General features: G+C 40.8%; 1 protein-coding gene across 1 annotated transcript in view; it reads right to left on the bottom strand.

Moving 5' to 3' along the window:
- Positions 1-13,966, bottom strand: part of LOC130183777 (oxysterol-binding protein-related protein 10) — a 90,593-nt gene extending 76,627 nt beyond the window's left edge. The window contains exons 1-2 of the mRNA XM_056399461.1: positions 13,227-13,966; positions 1,006-1,181 (exon numbers count right to left, since the gene is read on the bottom strand). Coding sequence (XP_056255436.1) covers positions 1,006-1,181; positions 13,227-13,507 — 457 coding nt within the window. The 5' untranslated portion in view covers positions 13,508-13,966. The remainder of the gene's footprint in view (positions 1-1,005; positions 1,182-13,226) is intronic.
- Positions 13,967-19,111: the final 5,145 nt, after the last annotated feature.

Below are 19,111 nucleotides of genomic sequence, written 5' to 3'. Positions count from 1 at the left end.
CAAGTGGAGCAACAGTAAAAAAGGAGTCTCTCTTGCATCAGTGGATACAGGTCACTGAAAGCACAGGCCTTTAGCACAGTGACCAGCTGCAGGCTCTTTGTCTGGCACTGGGTCTTAAAGAGATATTTCACTTTTGGTGCAGATTTTTTTCATAGCGTGGCCTTGGAAAAATAATTTCTTAGCTGGATCTGCTACTCAGGCATAGAGTTGTTATCAAACTGTACGTGTGAGGTTTTTCAAATTCCTTGGATAATAGATATTCAGAAAAATCAAAGAATTAATTTACATGCTGCATTAAACACAAAGTCAGCAATTAACAAAAGGTCTTCAAATTATATTGAAGTTATGGCTGCCATTATTTTTAATTATCAGTTTAGCTGCCAATTGTTATAAATTATTGTAAATTATTTTAGCTGTTGTTCAACTGAACTCAGCTCCCTGTGTACAGTCCCTGTAAACTGTCTTTTTAATGTTTGCGCTATCCTGGCAATCATGAAGCAATGATCAATGTAAATATGTGAGAAAAAGTTCGATAATGAAAGCAGCATCTGAATAATTGTAGATCTCATCTGGCTTTTTAGCTGCCAAATACTCCACTATGTTCAGCAGCTAGTTGATAACTTTGTCTTTCTGTTGTTTGATGCAGCACAAAGTGTGAGATGCTCCTTTAAGACAAGGAGAGTTGCAGAATCACTGATAACTCTTTGTGGTTTCTCCACTATGAGAGAACCCTTTCATATTAAACATAATCATTTATCAATTGTTCATATAAAAATATTGATTAGAGCAGCTTTAAAAGTGAAACACCGCAGCTGTACTTCTATCAAGTGCTTTCCATAACCAGCTGTGCAACGCATTCACAAATACTGGACAGAAAAAAATTCATTCATAACACCCCAGCATGTGCACTGCACTCCAAATGGCTCCAACATAAAACACACACACTGCTGTCAGTGATTGTCCTTTGCCATATATGGGCAGCCTGAGGCCGGCATGAGGTCATACCTCTGAGTTTGTACAGCTCTCCATTGACAGAGTTTACAATGAACATGTGCGGAGCCTCGTCGCTCGGGGTTACAGAGGCGCCAATCAGGGGCAGGGACCCACGGGGCTTCTGGCTTTTCCCCTGCTCGTTGACAAAGTACTGCAGCTGTCCCAACTCTGGATCTAACACAAAGTACCTGCATGGAGGGAAAACAGACACAGAGAGGGGGAAGTTAAGAAAGTAATGAACCAGAGAAAAAGAAGGGGGAGAGAGAAAGAGAAGAAGCACCGTTAATGTTATCATCATATTGTTTTATGTTCTCATTATCTGTATCTTTTTTCTTTTGCACTAACTTTGTCAGGGTGTGGGAGAGAGAAGAGGAGGAACACGAAGAGGAGGGCTATGAATGAGTGTGAGATGCCAGAGAGAGCTGCCATAATAACACACAACGCCTTTAAATTTCTCACCTCCCATCCAACAAAGCCTGCAGGATATTATTTACCACAGCTCTGTTCACGCAAGATTTGTTAAAAATACTCCTCTGTGCACATTAAGGCCTGCTTCCACCAACATCAAGCTGGCATGCTCAATTCCAAATTACTCAAGGTAGCGATTAGCGCGGTCATCTTTAGCAGAACGCACAGCTCCAGGCGTGGAAATTAAACCCCACATTTCCCCCTTTGTGATTAATGAATCACATTCAATCACTGCATAATTGAATCTCTGCCTGGCTCATCGCTGGCTGGAAGAATCAAAACCAGCCAGACCTAACACACACACACACACACACACACAAACACACAGAGGCAGAGCCATTTCATTTCCTGTGGCCAATAAGAATTCTGTATGACATTCAAGAAACGGGCCTGTCTGCTCCACTTAACACTTTGTTCTGGTTCTGCGGTTCAGCACAGGCCAGAGTGGCACCGGGTGGCTTTGGCTAACCTTTCCCCGTTTGTGCACTGTGGCCTGAGGTAACAGCGGCTGTCTTTGTTCATGTCTTCTGGTTCAGCACACAGCCCTGTGCCGACCCTCTTTCCCACAAGAGTCACCATTTTAACAATCAATGTTCTCTTTCCATCCACGATTACAGAAGCAACAGTATTGATCAGGCCTGTGTCGAGCTCAGACACAGCTGTTGCCTCCTCCCATCGGCTGTAGTGATATTTGAAGAGACTGCGAGGTGTCACCTGTATCTCTCAGGTGCAATTTTTATCTTTAAATAGATGTCTCACAGATTTCAAAGAGCAGCAACAGCTGACATCAATCTGCCCTTCATGCTGTTGTCTCACAAACTATTCCACTCCTGCTTACTCCATCCATCTCAACAGGCTCGTTGTTTGTCTTTAGAAACGTGCGTTATGTCCTGTTGACGACCCTGCCTCTGCTCCTGGTGCTCCATGCTCTTGTCTTTGTTTGTCACCTTACGTTATTTGTGGTGATTTTCTTAGTCGGTCATGACACCAGAAATTCAGTACATTCTCACTATCAGTTTATCTGCCAAATGTTTTCTCAATTAACTGATAAAATGTTGGAAAATGGTAAAAAAAAAAAAAAAAAAAAAAAGTCCATTCCAGTGTCTTAAAGCCCAAAGGGAGGTCTTCTAGAGCAACTGACAATTGCAATTAATAATTTAACAATTAATAATTTCCCCAGAAAATATTGAAAAATGCTCCAAGTTGACATCAGCTAATTTATTTGACCAAATGTCCAAAACATATTTGTATTACTGTCATAACGGACGAAGAAAAGCGGTACACCCTCACATTAAAGAGCCACCTTCATATTGCCAGTTTTGTCCGACCAGGAGTCCAAAAGTCTGCACATCTTCAGTTTGTTATAAGGCACCAAAACTGCACAACTGAGAAAGTGGATGTAGCTAATGTTCTCCTCCAGTGTCACCATGAGATTTACATTTGCAGTTTTGAGTGAAATGTCTGAACGACTACTGGATGGATTATCAGGAAACTTGGCTCAGATCTGCATTTTCCCCTACAGGATGAATTCTAATAACCTTGCTGTAGAGTCTGGTTTTTGATTAATCATTTAATCTATAAAACCAAAAAATACCAATAACAAGTTCCAAGATCCCAAGGTGACATGATTTGTTTTGTCCAACCATCATTACAAAACACAAATATATTCCATTAATGATTATATAAAATAGAGAAGAGCAGCAAATCCTTACATTTTTAGAGGCTGGATCCATAAATGACCCGATTACTTGAAAATTGTTGTTTGATTAACTAATCTGTTAATCTACTAACTAGAATAACGAACTGGAATATCAGACATTTATTATATATGATAAGAAATGACATCAGGCTTCAGTCTTCAAATATGCAAAGGATAAGAACTCCCTGACTGCATCCTTCACATTACTGTGGGCATTTTCCCATGAACCCTCTCTCTAGGAGAGGATGCAGTGAATACTGCTGTCTGAAAATTGATCCCCACTCACAGTCTTGCCTCCTTCCATCAGGAGAGCTGGTGATTTATGTCGACCACAGCCAACCAGGGAACAATGTGCCTGAGTCAGTTTTTATCCAGCCCTATCTTTTCCCCTCTCACACACACACACACACACACACACACACACACACACACACACACACACACATACTGCACTGTGTATGAAGTCTTATCTGGTGTTCAGTCAGCAGAGTGGAGGCTTTTACCGTTGACCCCTCCGGCCACTTTAGCCTTTGCAGCTAAACCACAATGCAGACCTTTAGCATGATGGATGGCGCTGGATAACAAACCGGTGCTGACATTACCCAATCTGCGAGGCCGCAGACTCTCTAAGCTCGGGGGGGGGGGGGGTGAACTTTTAACGTTTGAGAGCATGAGGCTGCAGCAAAGTGGGAAAAATGAAACATAATGATGGACTGATGGAACAACAATGTTTGGCAGCAGCATCACTGCACTTGTTACGCCACTTAAAAACATCTCCCTCGCTGAACAAGTTCTCACCTAGAACAGCACATTTAACATCAGTTCCAGTGAAGCTGTTAATGAACTTAATGAACTTGGTCAACATATTCATATCGACATATATTAAAGACAACAAACATCTAATATCCCTATTGCGTACGAGAATACGAAACTATCAGGAGGAAATTGAAGAGAGAATCAGGCCTGAACTATCATCTGGCAAGGTGCTGTGTTTCCCGGTGACATACAGCACATGCAAGTGCACATTCCTCGTGGATTACTTTGTGACGCAAGTGCTGTATTACTACTGTTTACGTCACAATCGTCACGTGGAAAGATAAAATGACTGCTGTGATTATTCTGCACAGTTGTAAAATCCTATATTCTAGTTTTACAAGTAGTTATTTTTTTTGTTTTTTTTGCATCTGAAAAACCTTCAAACTCAAGACTGTGTTACTCAAATTTGACTTAGCGGGTCCTCTTTCATGTCTCACTGGTACAACATGCCCCTCACCAATGCAACTCCTTGCAATGTTTTAACACAGGCCTGTTTTCACTCTGGGCTGTGTGAAACTGTGACAGGCATTTTCTGACATTTTTATACAAAATAATGAAAATATTGTTAGTTGCAGCTCAATTTCCTGATAAAATGCTAAATAGCCTTTATGGCAAACTGCAGATATCACTGATTTGTTGTTTGGGTTTCATTGATTTTAGGTTGTGAAGCACAAATGAAGATTTTTAGGTAAAGAAAAAAAATGAATTCAGCAGCTTTTGATCTAAACCGTCTCCAGCTTACAGCTCTGAAATGTAATCACTTATCCACTCAAGAACTGCCATCTGTGACAACAAAGAGCTATCTAATACATTTTTGCTGATATCATTCAAATAAACCAAAACAATAATAACACTGTAAAAAAAGCTTACTCAAGGACATTTGTCCACATCAACAGAAACACTGCCATTTCCTTATGGCATTAACATTGATGCTGTGGGACAAAGCTCGTCAGCAGAAGTTGCATCTCATCCCTCGTCTTTCAGCAGTTCATTCTCAAAAATGCTCAGAGGAACATCGGAGCAGGAGAAAAGTGGTAAATCACACCGGTTATTGGCAGGAGATGTGACTGATACTTTAACATTGTAATATGATAATGTCTAATAATAATGTCAAAGGTGTTTTGTAAGCCAATATTTTGTTACCATATACAATCATGGGAAAGTCCTAAAGCTGATCTTACAGAAACACAGCGCTGAGATGTCACCTAGCTGACATGTATTGAGCAGACATGGTGCAGCATCGTTAACCTGTCAGAGATATGTTATATCTGACAAATTTAAGCGCAATATTGGCTGGTTTTTAACCCAAGTTTGGTTGCCACCAGCTCCTTAGAAATGTCTGGACCTCAAGCTTGTTAGATGCTTCACTTACTTCACCAGCTGCACGTTTACTTGGACTGGCTGCCATTTTTTACGGAGCTTATGGACAATTGGTTTGTCTGAGGTTGTTCACTGGAAACTGCTCACTGATCAGCTGGAATTTACTGGTCCAAAATAATCAAAACAAACTAATAAAAAACCTACGCGCATAGATTAATTATCAGTAACTAGAGACCCAATCTGAAAGGGGGACCTGAGCACAGCGAGACCGAACCTTTAACCCATGGGTAATCAGACCTATTCCAAAACGCAGTCGACCCAAACAGGTCCTAATAGAGAGAGCCAACATGGCAGCAGCATGATCACCAATTAACAAGCAGTCGCGGTTAAAAAGAGCAGCAGTATAATAATAATAATATCCAAAGAACAAATGCAAAGTCGTAGCAACTGATTTAAAAAATAATTACCTTCAAGCTTCAGAGACGTATTTTTGGTATCTTATGGTTTATGACACCTCCTTCACTAACAATAAAACATTCTCTAGTCAGCTGGACATAGTCAGCTATATATATATATATATATATATACTGGACCAGGTGTCTGTTCTTCAGAGGCAAGTGGACTCATAAACACCTGAAATTCAATGTTAACGTCAAAAATACAGCTAATGCAAGATCAAGCCTGAGCTTTGATCAAAGTGGTGCACAAAATGAGCCTGTCAGTTAAACTCGTGACCTTAGAAACAGCAAAGAGTCTCAAGGTCCACGCATTTAATTGGTTGTTCCGGGGGCTTTCCATCATATCACAGTAAGTTTGAACATTAGCAGTTCCACTGAAAGTGAGAAAATGCATTCTGACGAAGAAGACTTGGGATAGGATCAAAAGCTCCAGAGCAAATTAGTAAGTGGACCCTGACCTGAGATCGTTTTGTCAACATCTACAAAATCCTTTCTTTTGAAGCTACCAGCAAAAACAAATTAACATGAAGCCAAGCTCGCACCCTGAGTTTGCTCTCTCTTCTCTGCCGCGGAGACACCCACCAGAGCCGCATTACCCCGACTCACAGCTTTGATCAGAGAAGCAGAGCAGTGCTCCTTTCCACTGAGCACAACTGCAAAGAAATGATTCATCCCTCACAATGTACTCCCCAGCCCGCTGACCGCTTAGGAATACGTAAATTTAGAATCTACACATGTGAAAATCCTCACAGCCCCACATCGTACAGTGAGATAACTAAAGAGGAGACTGCGAGAGCTCTGAGTGTTTGGTATTCTGTGATCTGCATGCAAATGATAACAGTCATCAGGTTAAGTAGATGAAAACCAGATTAAAACACAAACAACAGAGCAATATCTCCTGCATGAAAAGTTGAACGCCAGACCTCATTTGGCACTGCAGTTTGAAAATAAATCAGAATCTTTTCTTTTTCTTGTTTTTGCTTTTTGAAACAAAGTCCACCATCATCACCCTGGAAACCAGCTTTCAGCCGCTATCCGTGACCGAAAATCTCTGCTTTGATTCACACACACACACACACACACACACACACACACACACACACACACACACACACACACACAAACACCCAGCATGTGTTCCTGTAGTGTACACAGCATTTTCCAACAGGTGAATCTTGCATTAATCATGTCAGACACACAACCATATTTGTACCAGTAATAAAAGATCATGTGAGTGAATGTGTGTGCGTAACCTAATTGCTTGGTCTGGAGGCCCAGAGGATGTGTAATGTGGAGTCATTAATTCGGAAATAGACTCTCAAGTATTTTATAAATGACAGTGTGAGTGTGTGCGTCTCTGTGTATGTGCTCATGTAGCTGTCATTTCAGCTGCACTTCACTGATTGAGAGTTAAGAGTTGGTTTCTGGGGTCAAGTTTAACTTTGTGCCAAGCAGCACTTTGTTTTCATTTGCATCCTTAATCCTCAAGGACAATAAAATGACAATAATGAACATTTATCCAAAACATGAAGGACTTTATGTCGCACCACAGTTTCAGTAAATCATTACAGAGCAAAACTTCGCCCTCATTTGCATAAAGTTGAACATTTTCAACTTTAACTCCACCCTTTTGTCGCTGGTCAGTCCCGTGTCACCTGCTTTCCCACAATGGTTTGAGAAAGGATTCACTTCACTTCATAACATCACAGTTTTCCAAAATTTGCTTATGGAGTGCAAAGTTATAATTACCACTAAAATGATGGTCAAAACCTACAAAAATAGGACACAAAATATCCTCTAAAGGGGAACTCGGTAGATTTATATTTTTGATTTTTATTTATTTGGACTTTTTTTTGTATTACAGTATCATAAATTTGGTGGGATGAGAGAAAGATAAAAGACAGAAGAGTTGGGGCACCCCAGTGACCTTGTGGTCAGCACGCATGCCAAAACCACAACGTCCACGGTTGGGGACCTTTATTGAATGTCATATCCCTTGTGACTCCCAACATTTCCTGTCTATACCTCTACTACTGCCGCTAAATAAAAGCAAAACTGCCCCAAAAAAAAAAAATCTTAAAAAATCTGAGCCGTCAAAATCAAAGCAAAATATATCCTGACTTTTAGTCTCTAATATGGGTAGAGCTCCAAAAGTGCTCGATCCTACATTTCCCATAATGCAACTCAAAAGCAGCTTTCATTGGACCCTGTCCGCGTTCCAAACGTCCACTTCTTTCAAACACAGCAGTCAGTAACCTGAACTGAACATGTGTCTATAGGTTTGCAAATGTACACACACACACACACACACACACACCAAAAAAAGGCTACCTAGCACATTTTCTCTGACACATACACACACAGCACCTACACAACATAACAGCACTTCACACTGACACATGGCCACCCACGCAGTGAGGCAGAATTAGCTCCACTCAGGTCTGCTGCCCACCACGACACCACCTGCCAAACACATACTATGTGTTCCTCCACGTGACAAATACTGGGACGTGATTGACAACTGTAATTACTCCAACACCATCGTGCAACAGACACCCCACCCCACCCCACCCTCCTCCTTCAGATGTGTTTATATTTAAAAGCTGTAGGCACTTAGAGATATTAAGATTATGCAAATGTTCAACACAACCTGGGAAAGGATGGACTGTCCAGATTCTTTTCTTCTTCCTCTAATGGGTTTCGAAAAAGCCCGAAATAAGTAATTTTGAACTAACCAAAGGCTTTTTTTTTGGTCTACGTGGAGTAAAAATAAGCTCATGTATCTTCATTAAGGTATCCCATGTGACAGAGAGCACTTCAGGGACACTTTAAAAAGCACAACGTGCGAGCAATTCTCAACAAAAGTTCTTAAATTAAAACCACAGGCCCGAAACCTGCTTTCACAACTAAACTACGTCAGAGGTATTTAAAGACCAAGTCCTCATATGATTTTGATTACTACTGTTTTCTCAGAAACTCTTAGGAACTTTGCAAATTACAGCATGTTAGTCTCAAAATAGTCTTAATGGAGAGTGAATATGGCGTTAATGAAAAGAAACAACCCAAGCTTGTTGATACAGGCAGCCCAACCACTTCAACTACCACTAAACCTGTTGGATTTTCACAATAAATGTCATGTCTTCGGCTAATTCAAATGCCTCCTTCTTGGTTTGACTCATACTAAAAGAACTCATGACAATTGGACTGATGTTGTCATTCTGCCTGTTCATTACGTTGCCTTTCTGTTGTTGACATTGGCTGGAAATTGTTTTAGCATCGCCCATATGGAGCACATTATGTTAATATCTGTTTGCTTTTATAATCTGTATAAACTTTTGTGAACGTATGAATAGCTTTGTTTTTGGTTGACAGACTAACAGGCTTTATTGATGGGAAGGAGGCCTGTGAGGTTTTCAGAGAGGCAGGTCAGAGGCTGTCTCTAACTACAGGTAAAAAAAAACACAAAACACACAAAACATCTGACCTAAAAGTAGAGATTTAAACGTCTCAATAACATTATACCAGCTCTTACAAAATAGTTTTATAAACAGCAACATTAATGTCAAGAAGACCCATTTCGCTGTATTTAAAGAACTCCCCACGGTCACATATTTGCCTCCTAATTAACATTCCTGAAAGAAAACTAGTTTCAGTGGGTGACATAATGGCTTTGTACAACATAACAATAACATGACTCCAGGAAGCATCTTAATTCATTTACATACTGTAGGTTTAACTCCTCTTAATTTCAAATGCACATAAGCAACACTGCCTTGATTAATCACATCCTACCTACAGTATGTACTGTATGCGGAACGACCAGCATCAAGCAAAATATGAGATTCAAAAGAAAAATAAATCAAATTGAATGCCATAAATTTAAATTCAAATGATACCAATATTGCACTGTCATGGTGTTCTGCTATTTCGAGAGATGAATATGGTTTCCTGATGAGATGATAAGGATCTGGGTTATGATTAGTGACCTTAACAATCATTGTTCTAACTAGCAGCAGTGCTAGTAGGTTAGCACTGCAGTAAATCAGGAAGAATTTGATCTGACTGCATACTGAAAAGCTTTTCAGTTTCAGGCCACATTTTCAGGATGTTTTAGTCAGTGTTCGCTATCTACATCTACACATTTACTCGAGGCTGGAGGCCTTGGCTCCGGCTCAGGTCAATGAACTGAAAGGAATCTCTCCTTGAAAGCCAGACCTTTGCCTTTAGGCACTTTGAAACTGAAACGGGACACAGGTACCATCACAAAGCATAAACCAAAACCTGCTGAGCAGTATATTTGTTTACATACAATAAATATACTCCATGTTATGTCAAGCGTTTGTGTGAGAAGAGGAGACGGATAAGAAAGCCCACATGAGCATCAGACACAATTTATTTTTCTTCTGGTCAATACCACCTGACTTTCTCCCCTTTGAAACGAATGTGTATCTTTTTTACCCAGGTATTCCTGTGGGTGCAAATCAAGATCCGGTTCAGTGCATCATCTGCCTGTCAGTTTAATAGGAGAGAAAGTAGCAACTGCTCGTTCTCTCCGCCTCCGCCTCCCTACCCCACCTCTCTCACATACACTGGCTTCCAGCCCAGATCATATACAGTACACCACAGCCTCAGCTTCTTTCTTCTCTGCAGCACTGCTACAGCGACACACCATAGGTCTCTTTTTTTCTCTGTGTGTATGGGTAAAAAAAAAAAAAAAAAACTAATTCTATTCCCAAATCGAACCACAGCTGCAGAAGAGAAATCCTGTAAAATTCATGTTAACTGTACAGGAGTTTGGTGGTAAACAGGAAATTCACAAGAAAAGGTTTTGTATTCCTCTAAAATAAAAACCAAACCACAGCCAGATGTTAGTGACTCACAACAACAATCAGTGTAGGCTAGAGTAATATTTTTAAATTAAAAACTCAATCAGAGCTTCTCATAAAACTCTTTCAGCATTCATCTCTCAGAGTCTTGAATAAATCGGAGGGCAGGGAGTGAACCCATGAATGCTACATGAGGTACAGTCGCACAATAATGCACCGCTGTGATCTCGACAGTTGTCGCCGAGATGTTCTGCACTTCATTATGAGAGCGGCCGCAGTGCTTCAGGAGCAACAGAATATCAGACGACCTCAGCTAATATCTGTTTGAAGCAATAAAATAAACCAATAAGGCATATCAGCAACCGCATCAACCCGCAGCAAGGCAGCACACAGGGGAGAGCGAACACACACACACACACACACACACACACACACACATGCAAATGTCCAATACTCTTCAGTCACACCTGTACAATCCAATGCAGCCCTACAATAAGCCCTCTTCTTATGAATCTTAAAACTAGATCTGCAACAACTAGTCAGTCAATAGATTGGTTGGAAAAATCGGCAGCTATTTTCATCATCAATTAATCATGCAATTAATCATCATTACAAACACTGAACACTCTCTAGTTCCTGCTCCTTATTTGTGAAAGTTTGCTACTTTTCTTTTCTCTTATGTCAAAATGAAGTGAACATTTTAAGGTTGTGAACTATTGTTCAGACAAAATAGGGGTTGCAACAATTTGAAGACTCAATGAGAAACTTTGACGAGCATTTTTCAACATTTTCCAGCAGTTTATAGACCAAATGATCAATCAATGAAAAAATAATCAGGAGATTAATCAATAATTAAAATGATTGTTGGCTGAAAATTTGTGAGACAGATGTTCATTCAGCTGTGGGAGCTTTTCCACACTTGAATCGGTAGTGTTGTTGTTTTTTGGGGGGTTTTTTTGTATTATTGAGGCCAATACTGATACTGATACCAATAACAATAACAATATATCAGCTGGTATTTTTTTTTGCCTAAATATAAACCATAAAGATCCCTTAAACTAATAATCTATATTTATAATAATAATATATCAAATGACAATGTGAATGAGAAAGGGGTCACTTGTAGTGATGAATCTGCAGAGGATTATAATCTGACTCTGCTTCTCCCCTCGACTGCAGAGCTTTATAGTTTCAGCTCATTGTTTATCTGTCAGCTGCAACTTTGCTGTTTGTTTCACTCTCACTACTCTCACAGAGTCATTTTCAGCCGCAGCAGGCAGCTGTTTACAGAGAAAAAGCTCTAAAAAAAAAAAAAAAAAAAAAAAAACCCTAAAAAAAACCACTGTACTCCACCTGTTCAGCAGCAAACAGCAGACAGACACAGTTTAGAGATTAGCTGGTGAACACAGTGGAACATTTGGCTGCTAAAGAGCCAGATATTTCCCTCAGGAGCTGGTAGAGACCAAAACAGACTCAAAAAATTAAAAAGGTCAGTACTGGGCTTACATTCATCGGACGGCCAGGAACATGACGCCAAACGGATGCTAATGTTTCTATGTAACTGTTGGATGTATGAATAAGAAATTGTTTTCCAAGAATGTTGCCATATCTAAAAGGATGTCAATGTTGTGTTCGCAAATTGATGTGCTGCCCCCCAAGTGGCCAAAAAAAACAAAATCGGGCATTTTTGAGCTGCAGTGATTGCTCGATGAAAATTTATTAGTAGAGCGATAGAAAACTCAGCAGCAACTGTTACCATAGACACCAAACATTTGCTGTTTCCAGCTTCTGAAATCAGAGGATGTGATGCCTTTGTTTGGTGATTGTATAGCTACTAAATATCTTTGGGTTTTAAACTGTTGGTAGAATAAAACGAGCGATTTGAACACATCATATTCAGCAAGGATTGTTCACAATTTTCTGACATAAACAAAATGATTCATTTATAACCCATGAAAAATAACCATCAGATGAAACCAATATTGAAGATGAGGGTTAGTTGCAGCCCTGTACTGGGGTGCATATTACTGAAATGTGTGGCTAATGTTTTGATCACTGCTATTACATTAGGGAAGCATAATATTAGAATCCAATACAGCTAGGGCTGCAAATGATGATGACTTTCCATTATTAACATTATCAATTATTTTCTTGGTGAATTGGTTGAACTTTCCAAACAGCTCAAAGACCTATGAGTCATCCAAATAGCTCCTGTTTCAGCTCTACATACAATGCCACTAAATCTGGCCTCATAAATGACTGAAGCATTGTGTCAATATGTCTCTGATACACTCTCAACCAAAAGTGCACTGTTTCCAAAGGCATGGTTTAATGCAGGCATCTCTGCACAAGCTGTTATCTGAATTTGTAGATGCGAGTCCTTGTTTGACTTACAACAGTCGGTAAACTAGTTCATTAGCAGGCCTACAAGCCTGTGAGAGAGGTTTGGATTTAAACCCCCTCACCCCACCCCACCCCCCTACCCCTCCTCCTCCTCCTCCCCCTCGCAGTGACGTGGTGGTAAAAGTGCAACGTGGACGGGGCAAATAACAACACGAAGCCACGGACCTGAAGCGACAGTGAATCACATCTAAAAAGCCCCCCCCCCTCCTCCTCCTCTGCTGATAACTCCATCCATGTGCTTACCTGTTCTGCCAGCCTTGGATCAGGTTGGTGTATTTGCTCAGCACTCCTTCCAGCTGCCTCCTGCGCGCCTGCTGCTGCTGCTGCTGCAGATTCATGCTGTTCCCCAGCACAGCTCCCCGGCTTCCTCCTGCTCCGGCCGGGCCACCCAAGGAGCCGGAGCCGGGGCTGTGCGAGCCGCTCCGGCCGCTGGGCTGCTTGCACGCCGATGAGTTCCCGCGGTCCGTGGAGGAAGAGTTGGTTTTGTTGGTCCCGGGATGCGGACTGCAGAGTGTCTTGTCCATCCTGACGACGGGACGGCGGAGAGCGGGAGGAGGAGGAGGAAAGAGAGGGGAGGAGGGGACAGGGATGGACCAGAGTCGGCAGCAGCAGCAGCAGCAGCAGCGGTGAAGGTTTCAGAAGAGCATAAGTGTGAAACAGGGCGATGTGTGTCTGCGGAACTAAAGCAGAGGCAGCGGATGTGCATTGACTGCGCTGCGCCGGTGGTGTAAGCGTCCCTCGGTGCGTGAGAAAGCTGACATAGTCCTCGGTGGTGTCTGCGTCCTGCTCTCTCCTCTGCAGTGCGCGGCTGTGTGGCACTCTGGGTCTCCTCCAGCGTTTTCCTGGTAGGAAGGCAGAGCAGCGCGCAGACACTCCCACTCCACTCTGGACCTGCCCCCGGATATTACAGTGCAATCCTATTATACACATCATCATGCCAAAAATAAAGTAACCCGAGAAATAAAAAAAATAAAAAGATAAATAACAATACTGCCAGCAGGAAAAGCCTTAGATGAGTCATGTACGAGGCTGATACACATCAGGACTTTCTTTACCATGTTTTACAAGAAAAAACATGACGTGTTGGAACATTTATGTTATGAAAAAAAAAACTAAATTGCATGAATTTAGTATGATAAAAAAAAAATGAATATGGATACTGAGAATTATGTTTATAATTTATCTTAAAAGTAAATATCTCTATGTGCCCAGCTGAGCTCTGGTATTTCTTTAGTACTTGTCGGGGGGTTTGTCAATCTGAAAGAAGATAACGTGGATTTGTACAATGTGCTCTGTGAATGATATAGAAAATGAGTTTTGTTTTATTTTGCCCCTTTGACTGAGACTTGCTCAATTCTTCAAAAACAGGCTTTGTAGATATGGATGATGCACAAAGACGTATGAAACATTTAAATTAGAAAGTTACCTGGAGAAAAGCTGGGATGAGAGAAAAAAAAAAAGCCCATAAACCGGATAAACTGTAGATACAGTAAAGGTACAGAAGATAGACGTGCTTATAATGTTGTCACTTTAGTTTGCTTTCGCTCTTTTGTTTTTATAAATGTAAAAATGTAAATTATCATAAGATGTATGTTTTGTAAAACAGCTGTATTTTATAATCCCATGGGGGAAGGGCCAGATGTTCTGCCTGACACAGAGATAAATATGAAAATAACTAAACCAACCTAACTACATCAAGATTACAATAAGGGCGAGAATATTATAGGATTGTTATCGGGACATGACTTATATTAGGCATATGCTATATAAATCACTTATTAAAGAAATAGTACAGGAAAGAAAATTAAATGAAAGGTCAGGTCAGCCATTATGAGCACACCTTAGGTATTTCATGGGGTAAGTCATAAAATTTTATTGCAGATAAAACAACAGTATAATCTTACTAATAAATCAAGAACTGTCTGTCTGTCTGTCTGTCCTTCAATTTTCACAATAACCGCTCATCTGATCTAAGTCAAACTTCACTGGTGTATTGCTGAGGACCCAAGGAAGTGAAGCATCAGCCGTAACGTTTTTTGGATGAGCGGTTCTCAAGAGAATCAGAAATGCAGACATGAAATAATCTATATAATCTCTGGCATCATTGTTACACACACTGAGAGCTGCAAACTGGATTGACGCAGGCCGAGCAAAGACACCAATGTCAACTCCAGGCTGAAACGGAGATTGATTGAGCATCAGGAAACTGACTCCTGAGGAGAGAAGGAAAGAGCTAAGAAAAAGAAATGTTAAACGAGTTGAAGGAAATGGAGATGGAGCGCAGAGCAAGAGCTGCTCCGGAGCTGCAGATGTGCAGGAGAGAGAAAAAGGGAAAGAGATTAAAGAAACTGAAAGATTGAAATGGCAGAAAATAAGAGTTGAGGAGGAGAGGAAGAGGCCAAACACAGAGGGGTGGAGAAGAGGAGGCCAATGAGCAGAAAGCCCCTGGAGAAACATGGTCAGGAGCATCTGAAGAAGCAAGAGAGGAGGCTTCAGTGGAAAGAAAGGTGGAGGCCATCACAAGCCTCATTCACTGTAAGTGATCGGAACAAGGAGCATCAGAGGAGGCATGAGGAGGCAGCAGAGAGGCACGACTAAGCCGGTTTCAAGTGCCCGACATCTGAGGACAGGCAGAGAAAACCTCCGGTGGACAACCTGCAGTGGCTCTGAAGAGACTGAAGTTTGGACTCAGCTTTGATAAGAACCAGGATCAGATGGAGAGGAAGAAGGAGGCGTGCAAGTCAAAGAGCAGAACAGAAAGTGAGAGGCCTGTGAGGACTGGAGCTGGAGCCATTTATCTGAGCGGTTTGACGGTTACCGCATGTCCAGAGACAACATCCTCTTCCGAATGGAACTGATCCCCCTCAACACCCACTGCTACAATTATTATTATTAGTCCTACAAGTGTGATGGTGACACCCTCTCCTTCTCTCCACCCTCTGTCGCTTATCTCTGTATCTTTCCTCTATCTCCCTCACCTCCACCCTCACCCCCTCCTTCCACCCCCCCACCCCCCCATCACTTTCATCCAGACCCCACCTTCCCCCACATTAGGCTAATTAGAAACTTAATTAAAACCTTATAAAAAAAAAAATCTAATTAAAAATAATTCAATCATATTTCCGTCTGTATCAGCCTCTCTGAACAGTGAAATACAGTATAAATATAACTATATGACGTGGTCTAGGCCTGGATGCACTGGTGCAGTGTATTGTTTTTTAGAGTTAATTTGTAAGTTTTGCTACATGCTACATAACAGCTGTTCACTTACCTGTCTTGTCAAGAGCTGCATCCATCTTGGTGTTTATAAGACAAGATGTTACCGGAGTGTGGACAAGAGCTGTGACTAAAGCTGCATTGATGAGTCATTGTTTTGAGTCATATATGTACAAAAAAAAATCTTTGGGAATCTTTGGGAAACTGACATTTTTCATAATTTTCTGACATTTTATTGACCAAATGACTAATTGATTAATTAAGAAAATCATTGACAGAGCAATAATAATAACATTTGTAGGATTTTTGGAGATTTTACAGGCTCCTGAGATTGGAACCGGTTTGCTGTAGTGAATAAATCTCTACAGGAATATTAAAGTTATTCCACAAAATTATACCACTACATTGTTATGATCACAAAGACCAGACTTAAAATCACCACAAACTCACTAGCAAGCAGCTCCAATACACTAAAATAAATAATAGCATTTAAGGATGTTTTTTTGCTTTGAAACTAATGTGTTTCACGCTGTCCCACTTGGCAGTTTGAATTATTAGCGCTATGTCACTTGGATGAACTACATAAACCTCTACTGTGGATGCATATGAAGGTTTCATTTTGTCTTATCTCATATCTTATCTCTGAAAAGTACATCAAAGAGAAAGGCAAAAAGTGTTTTCTACAGTCTACAGTAGCGCTGCCAGGTAAGACAGCCGAGCAACTTCAAATGTGTTTCAGGTCTACAACAGCTTGGGATATTTTTTTCTGAAACTTAAAAACCTAAAAAAACGATTCTGTCGAGTCCAAGGAGAATCCGCCTTCTGTTTTAGATCTGAGAGCAATACTAAGACGTCAAACTAATTTAGTTGTAAAGGCGTTTAACAGCATTTTAGACCAACTCATGATTATTTTCATCATCGATTAATCTGCTGATTATTGTCTCGATTAATCTATTTGTTGTTTAGTCTTTAAAATGTTTTTAAAAAATAGTGGGAAAATGCCATTTACAATTTCTCCAAGCTCACTGTGATGTCCTTCCAAAACCTAAAGATATCCAATTTACTGTCATATACAACTAAGAATAGAGAGAATACTGGTCACTTTTGCTTGAAGAATGACTGAAACAATCGATTTATTATCATAATAGCTGCTGATTCAATTTCTGGTGATCGACTAATCGATGAATTGACTGATCGTTGCAGCTCTAATTATAAATCAAATCTGTTTTAAGGCAGAGTTCTACTTGAATAAAGTCTACCACACCCCTGACATAAGAAACGGTGGCTGGAAACACACTACTGGTACAATTATCCTACATGTAGGTGAAGTCGTACCATACATCGATCACAACATTAAAAACCAGTTTCCGGTTTGAATGAGCCCGCTGTATTTCAGCACAGTATTATGTAATCTATACGCATATACACTCACACATAAAACCACCACGGCAATCAGGATGAAAAGAACACGTTAATGAAGACCAGACTGAAGAGCGTTGCAGGCTATTAAGAAGAGGCCCAGATTGCGCTGAGCAATCGAAGGCATGCCTCAATGAATCTCCACAGGACACTTAAAAGAGCACGGATAAATTCCTGCTGCTTGTCAGCTGAGGCAGCCACAAAGCAAAGATCAATACAAGAGAGTAAAAAAAAAAAAATCCCTGGGCAACAGAGAGTCAGTGGTTTGTTAAAAGCTTGTGCTGAGAGTCAAGCCCAGGTCAGATGCATTTCATTATGAGAGGTCACGGCAGTTTGACTCTGAGGCCTTTGTTTTTAAGTTTCAATTTAAAATGTATATAAATTATTGAACAAATGAATTTATCATGTTCATTTTTCACCATAAAGGAACTGACCAAATCAATTCCTTTACCTACTCCACATATAAAGAGTCATACATGCTGAGTGAGGGCCGTGTTGTAAGAATTTCTTTTTTCATCATCGCTTTTAAAAATTTCATCATCATTACTTCTTCCTCTTCCACTCTCCCCTCCACCCAATGATCTTCTCCCACTTCATCACATCTTCATCACTATCATCCACGTTAGAAAAAAGGCTTTTAAAAAAAATTTGCATCATCACTGCCTCAGTCACCATCACTCTGCCGAAACAGGACAAGCTGCTGCGAGATGCGTGTCCTCACCTCAGCCCAGTAAAATATGAAAGAACTCGTTCCCCAGAGCTGTGATTCAATGTGTGTCCTCCCTCTCAGGATACACACTGACATCGCACCAGTCTCCTCCATTACAGCCCTGTGTCAGCCCGATCAGACTTATGGCAGCGGTGACTGCCCGGGGCAGGCCCTCGACATCTTCCGCTACCAGTCTGCTCTTGGCACCAGAGCTATTACAGCCTGGAAGCAGATACTTTAAAACCTAATGGCTCCAAAATATCAGCTTTTTAAGAAATACAAACAGCAGCTTTGCAGTTTGTTTCTTCGTTGAGGCAGATGGTCCCACCTGCTCCCTTCTGCACCTACAGATAAGAGTCAATTTTCTCACCTGAGGCAAGACAGCGAAAATGCTTATGTATAACTGTTGCTTTGATTCTACAGCATGCAATGATATTTTAGACAATTGTGTGCTTCCAACTTTGTCAAAACAGTTCTTGTACATGGGTTTGGTCATGTTGACAACAAGCCAGGCCTGTAACTTTTCACCTCTGACCTGCAAAGAGTCCTGATCTCAACCCCATCCAACACACTGGGGTTGGACAGGATTGCCAAAATCTTGTTTTGGAATAAGATATTCAACACTCATATGTTGTGTGTCCATATACTTTTGTCCATAAAGTACACTTTTCATTTAGAATATTTCAGTAAGTTGCAGCAGCAAACTTTATGCGAGCAAAACTAGACTTGATCAAAGTGAGCTGCTGCCCAGCGCGTTTGGCATTTAAATGCCTGACAGCCTTTC

Source organism: Seriola aureovittata, chromosome 16 (assembly GCF_021018895.1).
Source record: "Seriola aureovittata isolate HTS-2021-v1 ecotype China chromosome 16, ASM2101889v1, whole genome shotgun sequence".
NCBI lineage: Eukaryota > Metazoa > Chordata > Actinopteri > Carangiformes > Carangidae > Seriola > Seriola aureovittata.
This window is presented reverse-complemented; position numbering and strand designations above follow the sequence as displayed.